The 21,549-nt window shown below is 40.9% G+C and overlaps 1 protein-coding gene across 1 annotated transcript; it reads left to right on the top strand.

Moving 5' to 3' along the window:
* The first annotated feature begins 418 nt into the window (after positions 1 to 418).
* NT5DC3 (5'-nucleotidase domain containing 3) lies at positions 419 to 21,406 on the top strand. The gene is made up of 14 exons (XM_069859485.1): positions 419 to 602; positions 5,500 to 5,684; positions 9,229 to 9,303; positions 9,791 to 9,846; positions 12,519 to 12,609; positions 14,357 to 14,494; positions 15,937 to 15,997; positions 16,235 to 16,337; positions 16,479 to 16,580; positions 17,713 to 17,794; positions 18,158 to 18,244; positions 19,425 to 19,565; positions 19,932 to 19,996; positions 21,121 to 21,406. Exons 1-14 carry the CDS (start codon positions 452 to 454, stop codon positions 21,380 to 21,382), a joined length of 1,599 nt encoding a protein of 532 aa, XP_069715586.1. The 5' UTR covers positions 419 to 451; the 3' UTR covers positions 21,383 to 21,406.
* Positions 21,407 to 21,549: the final 143 nt, after the last annotated feature.

Here is a 21,549-nt window from a genome sequence, read left to right as displayed (position 1 = left end):
GGCACTGGAAGGTCGCTATAAGGTCTCCTCGGAGCCTTCTCTTCTCCAGGCTGAACAACCCCAACTCTCTCAGCCTGTCCTCATATGGGAGGTGCTCCAACCGTTCGATAAATGCTGGTAAATAAACTCAAAACCGAGTCTTAGCCAGGTTTAGCAAGCAAGTGCCCTTTATCACTCCTGGGCAACAGCAGGAGCGAGCTCCGCCAGCCGTGTGCAGCGAGACGAGGGCTGGGACACATTTCCCACTTGTGTACATACGGATAAATTCTCCCAGCTAGCTTATGTCTCTCCTGTCCCGTCCCGAGGATAATTTTAACGTTACAACGAGCTTCGCAAGAGTCAAAACTCTCGATACTGCGGCGCCTGCGAGCCTGAGGTCTCGGGCCGGGCGGGGCCGGCGGGGGCGGGGCCCGAGGAAGTGACTTCAGGCGGCGGCGGCCGCGGCGCGAGGATGGCGGTGGCGGCGCGGAGCCTGCGGGCGGGCGGGCGGCGCTGCGGGGCTCTGCCCGCGCCCTTCTGCACCGCGGCCCCGCGGCGGCCGCCCCCCGGCATGAGGACCCACCTCTGGTCGCGCTACAGGGAGGCCAAGAGAGTCACCAAGGGTGAGCGGCGCCGGGCATCGCCCTCGTCCGCCTCCAGCCGCCGCCGTTGCGGGTCGGGGCGCGCAGGGTCGCTCTCGGGGGGTTGTCTGCGGGGCTCGCCCGGGGCTGGACAGCCAGGGACCGTGCGTGTCGCCTCTGGGAGGTCTGCAGGGCTCTCCCAGGGTCAGGCTGGGAGTGTGGGTCAGTCTCTGATCACCTTGATAGGGGCTGAGGTGATGGACACTCGGCGGTCATGGAGTGTAACCCACCTTTCTGGAGGTCTCCAGTGCTCTCCCAGGGCTGGACACCCAGGGACCATGCAGTGTCACCCTTCTGGAGATCTATAGTGCCCTCCCAGGGTCAGGCAGGGAGTGTGGGTCAGTCTATGGTCACCTTGATAGGGGCTGGACACCCGGTGGTCAAGGAGTTCCACCCACCCTTCTGGAGGTCTCCAATGCTCTCCCAGGGTTTGATTCTCGGGGACCACACAGTGTCAGCTTTGGGAGGTCTCCAGTGCTCTCCCAGGGTCAGGCTGGACACCTGGGGACCATACATGTCACCCTTCTGGAGGTCTGCAGGGCTCTCCCAGGGTCAGGCTGGGAGTGTGGGTCAGTCTCTGGTCACCTTGGTAGGGGCTGAGGTGCTGGACACCCGAGGGTCATGGAGTGTCACCCACCCTTCTGGAGGTCTCCAGGGCTCTCCCAGGGCTGGACACCTGGGGGCCACACGGTGTCACCTTTCTGGAGGTCTCCAGTATTCTTCCAGGGCTGGACACCTTGGAGCTATGCAATGTCACCCTTCTGGAGGTCTCCAGTGCTCTCCCAGGGCTGGACACCCAGGGACCATGCAGTGTCACCCTTCTGGAGATCTATAGTGCCCTCCCAGGGTCAGGCAGGGAGTGTGGGTCAGTCTATGGTCACCTTGATAGGGGCTGGACACCCGGTGGTCATGGAGTTCCACCCACCCTTCTGGAGGTCTCCAATGCTCTCCCAGGATTTGATTCTCGGGGACCACACAGTGTCAGCTTTGGGAGGTCTCCAGTGCTCTCCCAGGGTCAGGCTGGACACCTGGGGACCATACATGTCACCCTTCTGGAGGTCTGCAGGGCTCTCCCAGGGTCAGGCTGGGAGTGTGGGTCAGTCTCTGGTCACCTTGGTAGGGGCTGAGGTGCTGGACACCCGAGGGTCATGGAGTGTCACCCACCCTTCTGGAGGTCTCCAGGGCTCTCCCAGGGCTGGACACCTGGGGGCCACACAGTGTCACCTTTCTGGAGGTCTCCAGTATTCTTCCAGGGCTGGACACCCAGGGACAACACAGTGTCACTCTTCTGGAGGTCTCCAGTGCTCTCCCAGGGCTGGACACCCAGGGACCATGCAGTGTCACCCTTCTGGAGATCTCCAGTGCTCTCCCAGGGTCAGGTTGGGAGTGTGGGTCAGTCTGTGATCACCTTGATAGGTTCTGGACACCCGATGGTCATGGAGTTTCACCCACCCTTCTGGAGGTCTCCAGCGTTTTCCCTAGGCTGGACACCCGAGGACCACACAGTGTCAGCTTTGGGAGGTTTCCAGTGCTCTCCCACGGCTGGACACCTGAGGGCCACACAGTGTCATCTTCTGGAGGTCTCCAGTGCTCTGCTGGGGCTGGACACCCGGGGACCATGCATGTTGCCCTTCTGGAGGTCTGCAGGGCTCTCCCAGGGTCAGGCGGGGAGTGTGGGTCAGACTGCCGTCACCTTGGTTGGTGATGAGGGCTGGGCACCCAGTGGCCCTGCAGTGTCACCCACCCTTCTGGAGGTCTCCAGGGCTCTCCTAGGGCTGGACACCTGGGGACTACACAGTGTCACTCTTCTGGAGGTCTCCAGCCCTTTCCCAGGGCTGGACACCCAGGGCTATGCGGTGGCGGGGGTGGCTGCCCCTTTTTCCTTGATGTGAAGGGGGTGTGAGCCTGTCAGACCAGCACCCATCCAGACCAGCACCCATCCGACCCACCGGGGCAGTAGCTGTCGGGAAATGTGCTGGAGGAGAAGTCTTTTTGTACGACATAGCTTGGGCGAGGTGAAGTGTTGGGCTTTAGAGGTGTGTGGAGAAAAGTTAAAACCCATGAAAAACAGGAATTTGGTGCTCTATTGGAGAGGCTTTCTGCAACAGGCTGTTCTTCCCAAGAGTTAAAATATTGCAAGAGTTTTAGGTGATTTTTGTTCATTTTGCCTGTGTTGCTGTTAAAATACAGTGAAGTGTCAAAGCCAGGGTAAAATCCTAATGCTACATTCTTGACTCTGGGAAGCTCTGTTCTTCAGCCCAGCTAGGCAGAAAGTTAAGGGCCAAATACTTGCTTGAAGCTTGCTTGCTTTTGCCTTTGCTCTGATGGGAATAGTGTTACCAAAGTGCTTGAATATTTGATCTTTTAGAGAACGGAAAGAGAAAGAGGCAGCACATGTTTCACAATATCAAGTAGGAAAGCTTATCCTATAGTGGCAATGGATAATGCTCTAGTCTTGCCTGTTTTGCTCTTTAAGAAAACCCAAAAAGTATTGGTTTATCCTACATGTGAGATACTGTGCGTGAACAGGGGTTTCACTGTGCTGGGTGCAAACATACCATTTGCAAACGTGAAATAGTGTCAGCGTTTCACAAATGAAATATGCCATGTTGGAGATCTTAGAAGCATAGTCTGGACTTTGGAGAGTGGGATAAGGAGGAGAGAGGAAATGCCTTTTATTTTAAATCTTTATTTCTTTTCCTGTCTTTGAAATGAGTGTTTTCTTATTCTAAACCACACCCAAGTAATGTTTCAGAGCTGAGGTTAGAGAGTAGTTTAGTGTTAAGAGAAAATAAATGGGCATGGGTTGGCAAAAGATGAGGCAAGTGATTCCAGAATAATTTGGAATATTATGGTTTCAAATCGCCCAATGGTTTCAAGTATGTAATGTTTCACTTAGTTACAGCATTAGGATGACAAAGCTGTCCTGATTTTTGACCCAAGGTTTATAGCACTTGGGATGCTGTCTGCCAGCCAGAATGTCTAATAGCAACAAAGGGTTTATACTGTCTGTTTCCAGGCAGGCGCTAGTCAAGCTTTTTTTTATTTTTCTCTGAAATATCTTTATAACTAGGTATATAAATACCCTTATTTTTAAAACAAATGGTGAGTCACCAACATGCACAATTGACGTTTGAAAAATTATTTCAACTAAAATACAGAAATGGGTGTTGTAACGTGATTTTGGAAGTTCACTCACACCTGTGGTTATGGCTTCAAGTTAACTAAATGATTCATGGCCCTTTTTATAGAATACAAGTATTTCCTTTAATAGGAGCACGTCAAATTACATTTGATTATTTTGTTATTTCAACTAAGCATTACGTTTATCTCCTGTATTACTATAAGCAATGACTGGAGGTAGTAGGAGCTGATGTTTTGGTTGAGGCTTATGTTGTTAAATCCCCTGAAATGAAAGGTATAGCTTTTCAAGTCAGCTTAAACATGGGGAACTCCCAGGAATCTTATTTGGTGAAAGAGATGCTGGACTTCTATTTGAAAATTGGAATAAAACTGAGCTGCTGCTCTGTCTCTCTCAAAAATTAAGAGACTTGGGTATCTGCATCTGATAAAGTTGAACGGTTCCAGATTACCATCTGTTATTGGGCATCCATGTATGTTTCTTATTGTGTCTGCCCATCAACTGTGAAGTGGTATGAGGCATTGCTTTTCCAAAAGAAATGTTATTTCCCTTCCTATGAGTTGGCCAGAGTTTTCAAAACGGAATGCTGTCTAACAGATCTGAAGTCCCCACACCTACCTGCCTTGTTGAGATGGCTTCCTCCCATGGTGGAGCATGTAGTGTTATCTGTCCTCAGAGCTGAAGATGTTGAGGAAAGCTTGACCAATTCCTTCTGAACTTATACGTAGAATGTAACCAAACGAAGTGTATTCCCTTTAAGCTCATCCTTCCAAGTACAGATTTAAGATGAAAGTTCCCTTTTTTTTTCCACTAGTAAGGAAGGCTGGATTATAAAGATAGTATATGGGAAGGAGAGGAAGGAAAACATGCTCATGTTTTATGCTTCCAGGAGGATAGCATTTAGCCTACTAATATTGATCTTCCAGGTTTTCTAAGCAAGAAATATAAACATCCTTAATATTGATGTTGATGTTGGTGCTAAAGTCACTTCACATTAAGTAACTCTGTGAGTGGTCTTAACTTCTCCATGTACGTAACAAACATCAAGAGAAGTACACCGTTAAAGATGGAAGTGATTTACGTGCACTTGGTACGTGTGTGTAGAGAATAAGCAAAATATTTTTGGTTTCCTGACTCACTAGAAGGTTAAGTGTAGCACTGTGTATATAACTTGTATATACTTATTTGGAAAGTATAGCAATCACTTCAGCTTTACTTGTTTGAGTTAAAAATTGAGTGATGTAACCGCAAAAAGGTGAAGCAAATTAAATTAAAGCACTGTCACATTAAAACAATGTCAGTTCTGCTTCTGGGGAAGGAGCTAGACCAAATAATGGAAAGGGAAGATGAGGCTCCTAATTTTTATTATAATACCATCCTCCTTGAACTTCAAACTTTATTTTCAAAAGCAGTAATAAATATGTTAACAGAAATGCATTGACAGCAAAAAATTGAGTCTGAACTTCTCTGAGCAAGATGCTTAAATTAATTTTCTCTCCTAGTTTACAGAGAAAAGTGAGCTTTAAATAAAAACTATGGGTCACCAAGACAAACTAAGGACACTGTCTTCAATAGCATCATATTGTTAAGGATTAGCTGCCTAGTGTGAATTAGTTTGATAGTTTCCATCATTATTTAGCCATACTTAGAAATTGCTAATGGATTTCTATATATTTATTTAAATGAAACTGTAAGGCTGGTGTAACTTCTTTTTTTTTCTTTCTCCTCTGTTCCCAGAGTTGGTTCCCTCAATTATGAGTAACATGCTGAATCCAGATGCTATTTTTTCAAACAATGAAATGAGCCTGTCGGACATAGAAATTTATGGGTTTGATTATGACTACACGTTGGTCTTTTATTCTAAACATCTGCACACGCTGATCTTCAATGCTGCTCGAGATCTTCTTGTTAATGAGCATCGGGTAAGTAAAATTTATGAAATAACAATAAGCTTATGAATAAAGAGTGTAGTAAATAATTTCTAACTGAGAGGGGTGCAACTCATCTTTTTGTGCCTTAGTGCAAGCTTGGCTCCCTTATAACACGTTTTGTACCATAGCTACATATGAATGACGGTTTATTCTCTGCTGCAGGTCTAAGCAGCACATAGTCTGACAGCTATTAAGGAACAGAGTTTTATTTATTTTTTTTATTTAGTGGTGGTAGCAGCATGTTTGGTTTTGTTTGGTTTTTTTCCTGATTGTCAGTTATTGGGGTCACCCTAATAGATAAGAAGCTTAAAAATAACTGTTAACTCTGTTACGTGAGTGCAGCAACATATTTAGCAATATTTTTAGCCCGGCTTTATATGAGGTCTTTGATTGCACTGTGTGCTGGCGAGGTGCTCTATACGTGGCCAGTGTTTCAGCTGAGTTGGCTGAAGGGGCAGCGTATGCAGTGACACTTTAATCAGAGGCTTTTGATACAAGAGAGACCCAAGTAAGTGTCCAGCTCAGTAGTCCCCTGAGATGGACATTGCTCTGTTGCCTCACGAATCAGCATGTTTGCATTGGTGACCAGTTGACATCCAAGCAACTCAGAGCTGTTTTTTTGGGAATGGGAGAAGTTACGGTATGTCAGGAAGTGGTGGAGTGACTTGGGAAACTGAAGGTATTGCAGAAAAAAAGTTTGAAGAAAACATGGACTGAAAGAGGCAAAGTTCATTGAACTGTAGAACTTGCAGGAAAATAAAAGACATAAAGTACTTAGAGTAACCCAGTTAATAAAACTGCTTGTGTATTTTACACAACCTAAATTTGAATGAGTGGTGTTCATCTGCTTTCATATTTGAATCTAAAGGTTAGAAGCTATATATAAACATCTATAAATATCCCTAGAAGAACAAGCAAAACTTCATGGGTGCTACAAGCATACACAACTTGATTCCTCTAAGATTTTGGCATATCTTGGCAGCGATTTCTCTAGGATGTGTAAATACACTTTATTAAAGCTATGTGGTTCTTGAAAACCAGTGTTGCTGTAGGAGTCAAGATTAATTCTTGTAGCAAAAATTCAAACAGTACTGTCTTTACTATTTGAATGAATTCCAGTAATAATAACCTTCCAGTTTGTCTTGATTAAAATATTTTGAGTTCTAGTAATTGAAATTGTAATTAGTTTTTGAGGCAGCTTATTGAAATATATTATCTCCTGTTGGAATTTATTGAGGGACAACATTTTTTATTAATGCTGTCTCTGTAGCTGCTTATACTGTTACTGTTTTTCTTGCTGTTAACTTTAGAAAATTGGACTTAAAAACTTGCTGAGTTGCCACAGTACAAAGACCAGAAGTTGCTAGGAAGAAGCCTAAATTTATACCTCATTACCATAATGCTCCTCATTCTGTTGTTGACCTGGGGCAAAAGGTTGATTCTGTGAAAAAACTTGTAGATAGCATTGCCCATTATGACTGTCCTAGTAAACCTAAAAGGTGTCCGGTTTTACTCATGGCAGTGTAAGACAATCAGAAATTGCAAAATGCGGTGTAGGAAGCAAGGAATTTTGAAGTGTGTTCAGGAGAATAAACATCAATTTAGTGCTTACCTTGGAGGTGGCAGCAGGTGTTGAATATAACCTCTTGCTCCTGGGTTTATTTCTTTCCTAATGTACAGGCCTTGTGCCACCTTATCTGGACTGCTGTTTCAGTCCAGATATATGTATCCCTGTTAAGAGTAGGGTAAGCAAACAGTGCAGTTTCTATCATGTTTTATTTTGTTTGGCTTGTAAGGAAGCTTTGATTTGTGTGCCAAGGTAGGCTCAGTTTTTTTCTCATAGGAACTGACACACATGCAAAAAGACAGCCTTCTAGTAAAAGAAATTGAAGTAGGAAGGTCAAGCGTACAGACATTTGCCCTGGTTCATGCTTGGTGTGGCTGCTCTGGGACATGTGCAGTACACTGTAGTTTTTAATTAATCACATTCTGTAATATTCCTAGATGTTTTTCCTTGTCAGCTTTTCTGCTTCATGTTCCATTGCTAAATGTGTATATCTTCCCAATGCATCTGTAGGCTTTTGATGCGGTTCTTTATTCAGAAAGCCTCCCTCTTGTTTTCTGGAAGTGGTGATAAGGATAATAGTTTAGAAGTTAGGAGAAAAGACTATTTTCTTTAACTGGAGATGCCTGCACTCAGCATGAGCACAATCTACAGCAGTTGCAGAGCAAGTCCTCTTCAGCACTGATAAAAGCTGTATGGAGAAATTATGGCTTCTTTTTGTAAAAGGTAGCTAGGGCGTCTGTTGAAGCTGCATAATCTCTTGTTTTTTTTTTCCATGAAGGCTTGTTGATTAGCCATAGGTGTTTGGAGACCGTTGTAGAGAAGCTGGCGAATGTCCCTAAGATGCATATGTCAAGTTCCAAGACTGTTTTAGCCTGTGGGAGGGAAATGTAGGCTTACCTTTTAGTTGGTTAATCGAAGAAGTCATAGTTTTCTCAAACCTTGTCAGAAATGACTGAAGCGTTTTACCTTTTGAACGAAATGAACAAACCCCTTAGCCCAAGGCAAGCACCTAACGTATATACTTTTTTTATAGTTAACCTGTTCTTAAAGCAGGACAAAATTACAATTGTTCCTGAAAGCGGGCTTGTACTGGAAAATATTAGAAAACTCTATAACAGGTGATGCGAACTACCTATGACATCTATAAAGAACATGAGGAAATAGTACTTTGCACAGGCATTCAATTCATGTGCATCTCTAAACAACAAGGTGTTACAAAATGCTGTCATGTTCTCCTGAAGTGACTCACCCTGATGGTGTTCAATGCAAAACTTGGTTTCAGGATCTGATCTTTGTGACACACTGTACCCTGAGGAAAGTCCCTATTCAGGCCGCCTTCCCCTTCGCCCCCATCTGTGTTTATTTGCAGTACACCAGATCTTTAAACACCTCTGAGGCCTACGTTTCAAGCTTGACAATTTAAAATCAGGGATATAATCTGTACTGAGGGAATTAAAATAGATAGCTCTGCTGCTTCTGCGTTTTGAAAATTCCCAAGATTTTTTTGCCCCTGTTAGTATTGATGATGTGTTGCTTTTTCTTTCAGTAGAAATGAGCAGTAAAGGTCAGGAAAATCAGGCCATGTTCTTGGGTTTCTAGCTAGAAGGTAACTCGGCTATCGGATTTTAGGAAGTTAATAAAATTCAGTTTGTTTTCAAAGGTACATATATTAAAATAATTCTTTGAATGAGAGGCTAGTTCAAAGATGATCACTACAGAGTACCTGACTGTCCATCTTTGTATGCTGTGCTTGATTTAGATTTAAAACAGTGACTTTGGATTTTGGCAAAAAACATTTGTCTTGTCCTGCACTGTATGTATATTCCTGCAAATCTCAGCAACCTATCAAAAAGCCTCTAGTGAGTCTAATGAAAGCACTAAAACTTAGGCTTTTAAAATTCTGCAGAAACATTTTTCAGTTTGTTTTTGTAATGGATTTAAAATACAATAATTGTTCTCCTTCCTTAGTATCCTGCAGAAATAAGAAAATACGATTACGATCCCAACTTTGCAATCCGAGGACTTCATTATGATGTGCACCGGGTATGTATAAATAACTTTGTGATGAGTTAAGTAGGGCTGAGAACCTAGTAAAAGAAAAAAATCAGAGCTTTTAAATTTTCCAACTCTTCACTCGGCATTGATATGTAAGGATTTTGTTTCATGTTTCTCTCTTTCATAGTAAGCTTAATTTCTTAAGTGTAAAATGTTATGGGTGTTTTGTTCTTATGGTGGGCAAGGGGAGGAAGACAACTTAGAACGCAACAGGATAAACCTAAGCAGACATCTGCCAGTAGGAAAAGCTCTTTCTTCATGACTTAGCTCAGGTCACTGGACAATGTTTCCTTAGTGGTTTGTCAAGTCCTAGGTAGAAGTCATTGATAAAAATATTTTATGGAAGAAGTTGAAGTAAAGGTACTTAGGTGCTCTAGAGATGGAAAGATTGTAGACAAAATTGTGTTGATTTTTATAATTTCATGTCAAATAGTTGATGTAATAAAAATTGTTATTTTTTCCCTTCTCCTGGAAGGCATTATTAATGAAGATTGATGCTTTTCATTATATTCAGCTGGGAACAGTTTACAGGTAGGTAAAATTATTTCCTGCTTATAATAAAAATGTCTATTCTTGTTTTTTGAATCTCTTAGTTACATTTATTAGTGTACATCTTAGGCTCATGTCAGGTGCAGTGCGCTGAAGAGCACAGAAATGAATGAACGTTGCAGTCTTACTGGAAAGAGGTTTCTTTGCATCTCTGTGTACATGCAGACACATGCACACATTTACTGACTGATAGAGTACAGCTGATTCCCCAGTTCTGAACTGGGGAAGTTGGCAAGCTGGTTGGTCACATAGTGCTGACTCACTTTGTTTCCGGCTGTTAAATTGTGCTGAAAGACGTCTAAAAATACACTGACGACTTCTCCGCTGATGCTTTCTATGTCAATAATTGTTGCAGAGTGCCTGTTATGACTTTGGTGTGGTTGTAGAGACACTTGCTGTGTTTGCACAGAGGTTTTAAGTTCAGACATGTCAACTACATCATACTTGCAGAACAGAGCACACCTGCTTTGTGTCTGCCCGACACTTTTGAGTTTACTGAATTGATGTAAAATTGGCAGTCTCTGTCATGAAGATATTGGCGCACCTGCATGCTGTTTCTCCAAACACCTGTATGGAGGTGGGGGTAACAAAAAAGAAGCTGAAGGCTTTGAGAGATGATGGCAGGAAGAGCAGTGGTGTGACTTGAACTGTGTAGTGCTCTATGTGAGGAGACGAATGGGTAGTGAGTCCATTGCCAGTGTTGCTTTATGACTCGCAGTGGGGCAAAATGAAGAGGCAGAAGATCACAGTTGCTGTTAACTCCTAGTACAAAAGTCACGTTCAAGGCCAGCACATGATAACCGATCAAGAAAACTCTTTGTTGAAGAAGCGCTGGTGTCCCTTGTACTCCATGTCACCAAAAGTAGTACTGGACAGACTGCTAGGCGACACTTCTTGGTACATGTGAGTGTGTGTGTGGGAGGGAGTGAAAGCTACCATTTCACTCAATACTTACTCTTAATTTTGTTTAAAATAAGATTACTTTTCTATAACAGCACTGAGCTTTGCTGTCAGTTGCTGCATATCTGCAGTTCTTAGTTTTAACCTTCCATGCATTCCGTTAGTCTGTAGATCCCTTATATCACTGAAGGCAGCAGGACATGCCCAAGCATACAACCTAATTTGCTCTGAGAGGTGTAAGCAGTTCTGGGATCCCTCTAACAATGTGTGTCCCTAAGAGCAGCAGTAGGAGCGCTGTTGTAGGTAAACTGTGATGATTTTAGTGCCATAGGTCCATGCTGTTAGTAGAATAAAATAGACTTTGTAGTTACACAGCTAAACTATGAATTGTGTCAAGACTATGGTTATTCTGGTAAAATTAATCTACAGCTTTGTCTACACAGTTGTTGTCTCCTCTGTGGATTTCACTTATGATTTTTGTCCTCTCTTTATTTGTGCTTAAGTAGCTCCTGATCCACAAGCATTTTCTTTAGCACTGTTCGGATACCACTTGGCATAGCTGTCTGTAGACTAGAAGATGAGTCAGTTATTCTCAATGCTGATCATGTTATTTGATAGATGTTTACCATTTTGGTTACATTTCTTTGTGTTACTGCTGTGAAGTGGGTGATGTTGAACTCCGTGTGTTACAAAACCAAATTATTATCTACCCTGTTTGTGCACAGTATTAACTTCAATGCTGGAATCCTACCAGCAGTAGCATGGAGGTCTGTACAAGCCCATGTAGCGTTGAGAATCACAGCTAGTTAACGTGAGACTCTGCTACCAGATCAGCAGCGAGGAAGTTCATGTATCATGCTCTTCTACTGCAAAGCTGGTGTGGATGCTAAACACTGAAAATACTGGACTTATTAATTAATCGATTACTTTTTTAATGCCTCACAACCCTTCTGGGTAAGACCAAGAAAGGGAGGCACTGAAATCAACTGTCTTACAAGGCTGCAAAAAAACATAAGTAGGCTTGGAAAAAAAGGGACCAAATGATCTGTTCTTTATTTGTAAGCAAAACCTCAACACTTCTGTCCCCTCTAGTGAGGAGGTTTGGATGCTTGCAGTGTTCTAGATGCTTTAGACCAAGATGCTGGATACTGTAAACATTCAAAACCAAACCAAAACCTTTAATCTCTTGATTAACGCTGGAGAGAGGTGATGTCTTCTCCTTCTCCATTTGTTTAATTACTTGTCAACAATCTTTCAAGTAATCTTAAATTTTGGGAAACTGAACTGTTGATACAGTTTAAAATAAATTCTCATTTAGTTAAAAGTGTTGCGTATGTCTGTCGTTCCTTTCGATTTTCAAGGTCATGCTGCAGAGTAATCTGGTTTAAACACTATCACATCATCAGTGCTCTATGAAACAGAATGAAGAATTACTTTTTGTTAAGAAACTGGAAGCTGTAACTACTTCTTATAAACCCTTGAGGCATAGTTTCAATGGAGACTAATTTGTTCTTTTTCTGTAAGAAAGTAAAAAGGACTTAAAATGGGATGTGTTCTCTGTGCGTCAGCCTGTTAAAATGTTACTTGCTCTCTAAGGAAGGATGCTGTTTTAATTTACAGACCAAAGTGTTCCTATGACATTATTAATATTTTAGTAAGCTGCAGATCTAAGTGTTGATCTGTCAGACTTTCATTTGGTAATTACTTGAAAATTTTAATCTGACTTTTGAACTAAAGCTGAAGTTGTTTTCCAGAGGCCTCAGTGTTGTCCCAGATGAAGAAGTCATTGCAATGTATGATGGTTCCCATGTTCCTTTAGAACAAATGAGTGACTTTTATGGAAAGGTAAACCCACAAACTAATCTTAAAAAGTGATTTTATTTTTTTGGGTGGGGGTAGTAGTGTTTGCATGTTGTTCTTGCTAGCAGTTATATTTTCTCAATACATGATTGACTTACAGTGCTAGCTGTGAAGTTTGCCCTCTAAAGTGACAAATATATTTTCTTTCTTCCACTTGCTATGATTTATTCTTTCACTGTTTCCTTGCCCAGTTATACAGACAGAAGTGGAACATAAAAAAAAAACCCAACCAAAAAAAAAGTCATGTGACTTGCTCAGTGTTGCAGAGCAAATCTGATAAAGGCTGGGAAGTGAACTATATCTGGTGCCTTATTCTGCCAGGTGGTCTAATGGGTTAGCTGGTGTAGCAGCAAGTAAATGTATGGAGGCATCTCTTGCTTACAAGGTGGCATAGTGACAGAGAGAGGATTTGGCAAAAGATGAATGATAAAAGATAAGACTTTAAAGGTTGCAATTCAAGATTTGACTTTATTGGGAAAGTTGATCTTCTTTGTGGCAGGTTCCTTTCTCTTTCCCAAATGAAGAATGGTGCTGTCTTTTTAGTCAAAACCAGATTTACTTTACTTCTTTTCCTTATGGGTGTTAATTCTGTGTTGACACAAGAGACCCTTCTTTTTATTGTGGAGTATTTTGTTGTTGTCACATTTATTCTTATTTTAAAGAGCTGAATTTAGAATTCCAAAATCTGGTCTCTGCAGCAGTTCTGAATATTGGCCTGGCATTCCCTGTGGAATACCTTGGTTCCCACAGATCTGTGCTTTCTTTGGCATTGGAAAGGACAGTGACAGGAGAGAGGCCGTGGATGCAAACTGAAACATAGGAGGTTTCCTTTGAACATCAGGAAATTCTTTTCTGTGAGGGTGACTGAGCACTACCATGTGTTGGTTGTCCAGGGAGGTTGTGGAGTTTCTATTCTTCGTGATATTGAAAAGTCATTTGGACAATGTCCTGGGCAACTGTCTCTAAGTGTCCATGCATGAGCAGGGGGGTTAAATAAGGTGACCTCCAGAGGTTCCTTGGAACCTCAACTGTTCTGTTTCTGAGGTCCTAACCAGTGTTCTGTCTACAGCAAAGATGTCTGGTTGCTTTACCCTTCTTCCTCTTAAGAAATATTTGGTTTGTATTTGCTTTTATATAATAAGATTCGCTACTTTTGTGAAACTTAACCGTAGTTACAGCTTTTGCAGACTAGAAATCTTTTCCTTGGTTCCTGCATGAGTTATTGTAGATTTGTACAGCTTTTTGTTATCCTTTTTCAGGGAGGTAAATTGTTTTGCAGTCCTAATCGGTATTCTACTTATTACAGAACCCCAAACAAAAAAACCCAACCACCTACCCTCCTACCCCAAATCAACCCCCCCCAGAAATCCCAAATCTCCACCTGCCATCTCAATACCCAGTGCCTTTTATTTACAGAGGTGCAGACTTCCAGCAAAGGCCCCTAAGTCCTTCTCTTTACTTTTAGCTGGGCACTGTCTTTTATGTGTTTGTGAATTAGAATACTTCTCTTAAGAGTTATGAGTCATAATTAATTCTTAAAATAAAGCAAACACTTTTGGAGTTGCTTTATTGAAAGTTTTAGTTCAAAAAGAACGTGTAGCAATGTTAACAGTGATGACAAAAGCTGAATGTCTGCAACTAAGCTGAAGTGTTTATACTGAATGAGTTAAAGTTTTCTAATCTGAGAAATGCTTGACCTTTTTTATCTTCTTTTTTCTTCCCACCCTTGTAGAGCTCACAAGGAAATACAATGAAGCAATTCATGGATATATTTTCCTTGCCAGAAATGACACTCCTTTCTTGTGTGAATGAATATTTTCTGAAAAACAACATAGACTATGAGCCTGTTCATCTGTACAAAGATGTCAAGGTACTAGCTTTGAAGATTTAGGTAACTTCTACATTTGCGTGTCTTCTCTGTGAGCGCTTCAGGAAGCTTCAACCTTTTCTGTCAGCTCCAGTGAAATAGGCAACATTTTGTATAAAGATATTATTGCCATACAGCCATAAAAACATAAGTAAATGGAATACAGAGCTTGGAAAAGAAACAGAATAATTTGAAATTTGTTTTAAATTCTAGGGCTGTTGCTATTTTCATAGTTTTGTGAAGTGGATGAGGGAGTTGTGGAAGAGCTCTTGTATGTCAATAAAGCTTCTTTATTAAAGACACAATTCTCTCACTAGCATGAATTGTAAGAGGCTATAGGGAATTCCAGTTTGGAGTTTTCAGTTATACTGCCTCTGCGCTTTTGCTAGCTGTCTCTTGCTTTTGATGTGTCCAATTTGCTTGTTTTCCTCACTCCCACTTCCAAAAAAAATCTATTAATAATGATTAGAGTAATTTGACCATCTTCATTCCTTAGGATATATACTGCAGAGGTGATAATTATATGTCATGGTTATTTAAGAAGAGAAGAGGTCATGCTCAAGTTGATGGTATTTGTCTGTGCAAGCTTTCCATGTGAAACCTTTTCCTGGTACCTTGTTGACAAGTATTAAAATTGTGTAGTTCTTCAGCAGGTGTGGTGTGCCCGAGTGTGGAATTTCTCACGTTCCTAAGTAGATCAGGTAGTTTTTAAGAAACATTTGACCTCCAGAGTAGCTTTCCCTTCTGTCCGAGGTCACATAGTCAGCAACTTCTCTACTGCTCAGCTTTACCTACATATTGGAAGCTTTATAGTTGCTTTTTTTTTTTGAGTATTTTTAGGACATAAACACATGTGAGTACCAAAATGGCAGTGCTACTGTCCCAGGCAAAACGGTCTGGTGCAGAGTTGGCTCAGGAAAGCTGCTGAATGCCTTCAGAGCTCCTTATGGGTACTGTACTTAAGCATTTAGCTGCTTTCGTCTGTTAATGTATTTCTTTTATAAATAGCCGGGGAATTTGGAAGTGGTGATAATCTAAAATCTATCTGGCTTAAAGCTTTTGGGTTGTTTTTTTACAAGAGGAAAGGAATGTGTTCTGCTTCAAAGGTTATTTGAAATCTGTGATAGCTCTGCTTCTGCACAGGGCTTTCACCCTACTTCACCCTTCTGAGCAGCCTTTCACAGTTGTCATGTAAAGCAGCCCTTGTGCTACTCAGTTTTGTACTTCCCAAATGTATGAGGTTAGTTTCTTGGAGGACAGGCTTACTCTTTGTCTGGTGGTGGCATATACATAATGAACATCACACGGCATTTCTGTAAAGTTGGAAGTGTAATTCAGAGAAAGGAATTGTTTTAAAAACAAATTACTGCTGCTGTGCAGCGAGCATGAGTTTTATACTTGAAAAGATTTTTCAGTCCTTTATTGCTTCATTGCTTCCCTGACAGGACTCAATCAGAGATGTCCACATCAAAGGAATAATGTACAGAGCAATTGAAGCAGATATTGGTAAGTACTAATGAGATCATGTGTCAAAGCTTTTTTTCACTGTTAGCATAATGATCTTTGTGGCTTTCTTATTTAAGATTACAAGTTGTAAATTTTAGAGCTTGAAAGCGTTATTTCCATTTGTCTGAGGTGCCTTTGTTAAGTATAACCTCATGTTCTGAAACCTTGGTTGAATGCAGAGAAAATCCTTGTGAAAAACTTTTTCAATTAATCTTGTATTTCCCCTAATCTTCACAGAGAAGTACATCTGCTATGCTGAACAAACTCGTGCAGTGCTAGCAAAGCTGGCTGACCATGGCAAGAAGATGTTTCTCATCACAAACAGTCCAAGCAGTTTTGTGTAAGTGAACAATTATTTGCTGTTCAACTATACGTCCTTAAAGGACGGGGAGGTTAAGTTTCTTAAATGTAATTAATTTTATTGCACAGATAACTCCACTTTTGTTATACATCACTGTTAATATCCCTCTGTCCTTTTTAGGGACAAAGGCATGAGGTTCATAGTTGGCAAGGACTGGAGGGATCTCTTTGATGTGGTCATAGTACAGGCTGATAAACCAAACTTTTTCAATGATAAGCGAAGGTGAGTATTTAGTCAGTAAAGAATGATTTGAGCAGCTTATTCCATACAAGGCTATAGAGCGTGTTATGAAATATTTTAATTTGGATGCAATATAAAATCAAATCATGTTTGGTGGAATTGTGTTTTAAGTTTTTACAGAATGCAGCAACACCCAGTTCCAAAGTCCAAATATTTACTGTTTCTTACTAAATAAAGTTCTAGTAGCTATTTCAGGTCCACTGGACCAAATCCGGGCCGCAGAAGCTATTTTTAACATCTTAGCTTGTACGTTGATGAATTGTGTTCCTTTCCTAGTAAACCTGAGAAATACTGATGCCTTTCAGGATCAACCCCTTATCTGGAAATATCTTCCATTGCATCTGTTTTTTTAATTAACACATGACATTTAGAGTGCTGAGTATTTAGAGTAGTTGTTCAATTAAGTAAACACATTTGTAACATGTATGCACTACTCCTACAGTTGAAAAAGACCTATTGCTTAATATGCACTGTGATTGAAAGTGAAATAGAAGGAGATGGGATTTTTTTTTCCTTTACCTTTTTCTATTTAATTTTAAAAAGAACTCTACTGTGCATCTAGACCACAGTCCTGCTCCCTTCTTCTTCAGTTGTTCGGTCTTACAAAATCATAGATTCATTTAGATTGGAAAATACCTTTAAGAACATTGAGTCCAACTTTAAACCTAACACTGCCAAGTCTACCCCTAAACCATGTCCCTGAGTGTAACACCTACACATCTTACTCAGCCACTTCCCTGGGCAGCCTGTTCCAGTGAGGTATTGGGCAAGATTTTTACACATCTTCACTTCTTCTGTCTTGACTCCTTCTTAAGGGCAGACAATTCACACTGTTTCTTCCCCTCTGTCTGGAATCCCTGCCTTAGTTCTCAACAGTTGTTCTCAAACTCTCTTATAAACGTCATGGATATACTAGATAGGTACAGTGCATTTCACTGGCTAAAGCTGAAATTTTGGAGCTTTGTTTTTTCTGTCTGTTACAAAACATTCAGATGGTGGAGAGCATGTTTTCTTTTTGAAAGTTGAATAGTTTTAATATTAAAATTTTAATTTCTTCCTAAAAAGTGGCAGAATTTTTACAGCTATGTAACAGTTGTTCATAATGCTGTTCTAGACCGTTTCGGAAAGTGAATGAAAGGGGAGTGTTGCTGTGGGACAAAATTCACAAGCTGCAGAAAGGTCAGATTTACAAACAGGTATGTTTTCAGCAAATTCTTTCAGTTCAGATTTAATACCTATTTGCTAGAATCCCAAGCTTCTTTAGATATCATAAAGACTTCTAAGAAGTAGATAAGTTTTTTTAAGAGAGTTACTTTAATGATTGTGGTACAAATGAAGTGGTACAAATTCATTGGTGGTATGTATGTCTGCAGTTTACTTGCCTTTTGAAATGGTAGTGTTGCTGAAATTGCCTGTAAAATTTGGGATTCATGAAACGTAAGCTAATGTAAACGTAAGATTCTTGATAAGAAAACATTTTCAGGAGAGTCCTAAATTCCTTTTTTATGCCTCTGAAGGTACAAATTGTGTGCCGCTACAACGTGTTATTATTCCTGCAGGGTAACTTGTATGAATTTCTGAAGCTTACTGGCTGGAGAGGCTCTAAGGTTCTCTACTTTGGTGATCACATTTACAGTGACTTGGCAGTAAGTAGTTTACTTTCATGAAACAGGATAAGAGACAAAGCTTTTTGTTACTTTTCCTCTCTCCCTCCTAAGTTATTCAGTATAACACACTTTCATAGGAGATTTCTAAATACAACAAAAATGGAAATGGTAGTTAAGCCATATTGCTTTTCTTGCAGAGAAGAAAACTGTGCTGTAAAAGGCTGACCATATTTTCCACCTGACTTGTAGCATTTAACTTGATAACAAACTGAGCTCAGGAATGTGTGAGCTTATATTCCTGATCCAGATACTGATTGTGCCAGATGTAACAGAGGGTGAACACAGGGATCCAAATGTACAGGATGTGGCTGATTTGGATGACATTTACTATCAAGTAATAAGAACTGAATGAACTTGTGTTTTGAATGGCAGGAGGCAATCTTCCTGTCTCTAATAGGAAACTTCCTTTCTTCCCAAGATTTTGCGATGATTTGTAGTCCCACTATCCAGGCGTTTTCTTAGTACCTTACCAACAAGTGTACTCTTAACTGTTACTTTAGAGTAAGTGACTATCACTTAACTCTTTTGTAACTGATTGTGTGTGAATGCCTGGATATGACTTTCACTGCCAAGCTATGTTAGCATGTTTCAGCAGCAGCAGATGTTAGCATTTTTGCCCCATCTGCTTTTAAGAAGAAAAATTAGTTTGAGCACTTCAGAAGGCAGAGAGCTGAAGGAAGGAGGCAGCAGCTCTGTTCTTCTCTGGCACAATGGAGGAGAGAACACAGGTGGTAGCTGCTTCCTCCTGTGCTTATCAGGAGGAGCTTGAATATCTGGGGGTCCTGATGGGACCCTTCTGTCAGCTGAGTGTACAGCTAAATACCACGAACCCAACACACTTTTTCCTCCAGGTACTCTTGACAGCAGCAGAGGTCTCAACTACAAGTGGAATTTTGTACCATTTGTTTTAAACTGAATGAAGTAGTGCTTATGTGTTCTTATCTCTCTCACTTGAAAAACGTAGGATTTCAAGCTTACTCTGAGGCTAAAATCTATTGCCTGTTGTCACATTTAAGTCCCACTGTTTAATATTTCTGCTTATATATAAGAAGCAATTGAATTAGTGCCTTTTGGGGATAACCAGTGGTTAGATTCTTCAGTTCTTATAAGTAGTTCTTTTTAAGACTAATACTTGTATTTTGTAATTCTTGGTAAATAGGATTTGACCCTGAAGCACGGCTGGCGCACTGGTGCAATTATTCCAGAATTGCGATCAGAGATTAAAATAATGAATACAGAGAAGTACATTCAAACCATGACCTGGCTGCAAACCTTGACAGGATTACTGGAACACATGCAGGTTTGTTCTGTGTGTGTGTGTGTAATCGGCTCTGTATAGCAGAAGGGATCCAGCCAGGTTTCTAAATGCTGGACATTGACGTTGCAAGCCCTTTCTGTCTGAAGTTCACCAGTCTGACTGTAGAGAAGTAAATGCAGTTATTTTTATGGCTAGTTAATAAGAGCTTTCTCAAAATCTTGTCCCCTTCCTCCACTAGTCAGCCTGGATTCATTCCTGCTTTTGGTTGTTTAAAATGCATGTGGATAACTCCTGTACACTGATCTCTGAAGCATGCTCTTGCCCTCTTAGGTAATAAGGGTTTATTAATGGAAAGGCTCATTTACGAGGTCATCCTTAGTTACCTGTTACCTGTATTTTATATTCCAGGTTCACCGTGATCCTGATTCACAAATGATTTTAGAAGAATGGAAGAAGGAAAGAAAGGAAATGAGGTAAGACACAGCAGATGAAGAATTTGCAATATGCTTCGTGGTAGCCAAGTGTTCTATATGTTGTTTTCCACAGGTTTCTTCAGAATTTCTCTCGGTTCCTCATTTCTAGTACCTGGTAGTTACAGACGTTCTAATATTGTGTTTAAAGCAATATTCTGCCTGTCTTTGGTACAGCTCTTCTGCCTGATGGCCCTTTGTGTGTCTGAACCCCATTTCACTGTTCCTCTTCTTTGGAACACTTGTTACTTTCTCCATGAAGGGGTAACATCACATCAAATAATGTTCCTTCTCATCTCAGTTTTGTCCTTCTTGTTTGGCTGTCACTATTGCTATTGATTACACAGCTTTACATCTGCATGATTTAAAAATGTGTTTCTGTATCGAGACTTAGGTCACTTCTACAGGTTTTTTTTAGATGACTTTTTTCAGATTACATACGGCACGTTACAGAATGTGCAGCATCTGCGTTCTGTATGAGACTGGGTTTAGCCGTGGGCTCATCACAAAAATAGTAATAGGACTAAAACTCCTGAAAACCTTCCATCATGAAGGAGCAATGCCTGAATGCAGGGTGTGTGAAGTACACAGATGGCAAGGCTGTACCACCAGCAGCCTTCCCTGGAAATGTGGAATTGAAATGGGAATGATACTTGGCAGTGACTAATAACAGAAGTTAATTCCAAGTTGTCTTTAAGCTTTTTATGTACATTAAGCTAAATCTTTATATAATTTAAAAAAAATATATTTTCTCTTTGGTACAAGTGGATGTCAATATTTAGATGAAGGCAAAAATTTTAGGGCCTTTAGAAAGGAGAGCTTGAGGTGTCACGTTTCTGAAGTCAGAAACAACTTATCACTGATTTTAGTGGGAGAAATTTGAAGCTCTTCTGTTCACTGCTGTGATTGCTAGTTCTGGGCTACATATGTATAAGAAGTGCAAAAAATTCTTATGTGATGCACTTAAATGCTTTGAAGTGCAGTGGCAAGAGAATAACACATTGGACAGGTTATAGGAACTGCACACTTCAGGTTTGGATGCTAGTTGGTAAAGAGTCGTGTGCAGGTATGTTCACTTCATTCTCTTTGGGGTTTTTTTTTTGTTTTTTTTTTTTTTTGTGGTACAGAGAGATGAACCGGAATTTCTTCAATGCACAGTTTGGAAGCTTGTTCAGAACTGATGAGAATCCAACTTATTTCCTAAGACGTCTTTCTAGATTTGCAGATATCTACATGGCATCTCTGAGTTGTCTCTTGAACTATGACCCTGATTACACGTTTTATCCAAGGAGGACTCCTTTGCAGCATGAACTTCCTAGCTGGTCAGACCAGCTATGCACTGGTACATTCAGAATACCTTTTCTACAAGAGAGAATTCAGATCAAATAAACTTTTGACTACTTTTCTCGAAAATGGGCAGATATTTCCCTTATTTTGTTTGGTTTATCTTTTTCTTTTGAATGTACATGTGTTTTATTTAATTTACTTAAATCTGTTATCTTGATGTAGATGTAATTCATATTTGTTCTCATAAGCATTGTATGTATTTTCTCCTC

The sequence above is a fragment of the Phaenicophaeus curvirostris genome, chromosome 1 (assembly GCF_032191515.1).
Source record: "Phaenicophaeus curvirostris isolate KB17595 chromosome 1, BPBGC_Pcur_1.0, whole genome shotgun sequence".
Lineage (NCBI taxonomy): Eukaryota > Metazoa > Chordata > Aves > Cuculiformes > Cuculidae > Phaenicophaeus > Phaenicophaeus curvirostris.
This window is presented reverse-complemented; position numbering and strand designations above follow the sequence as displayed.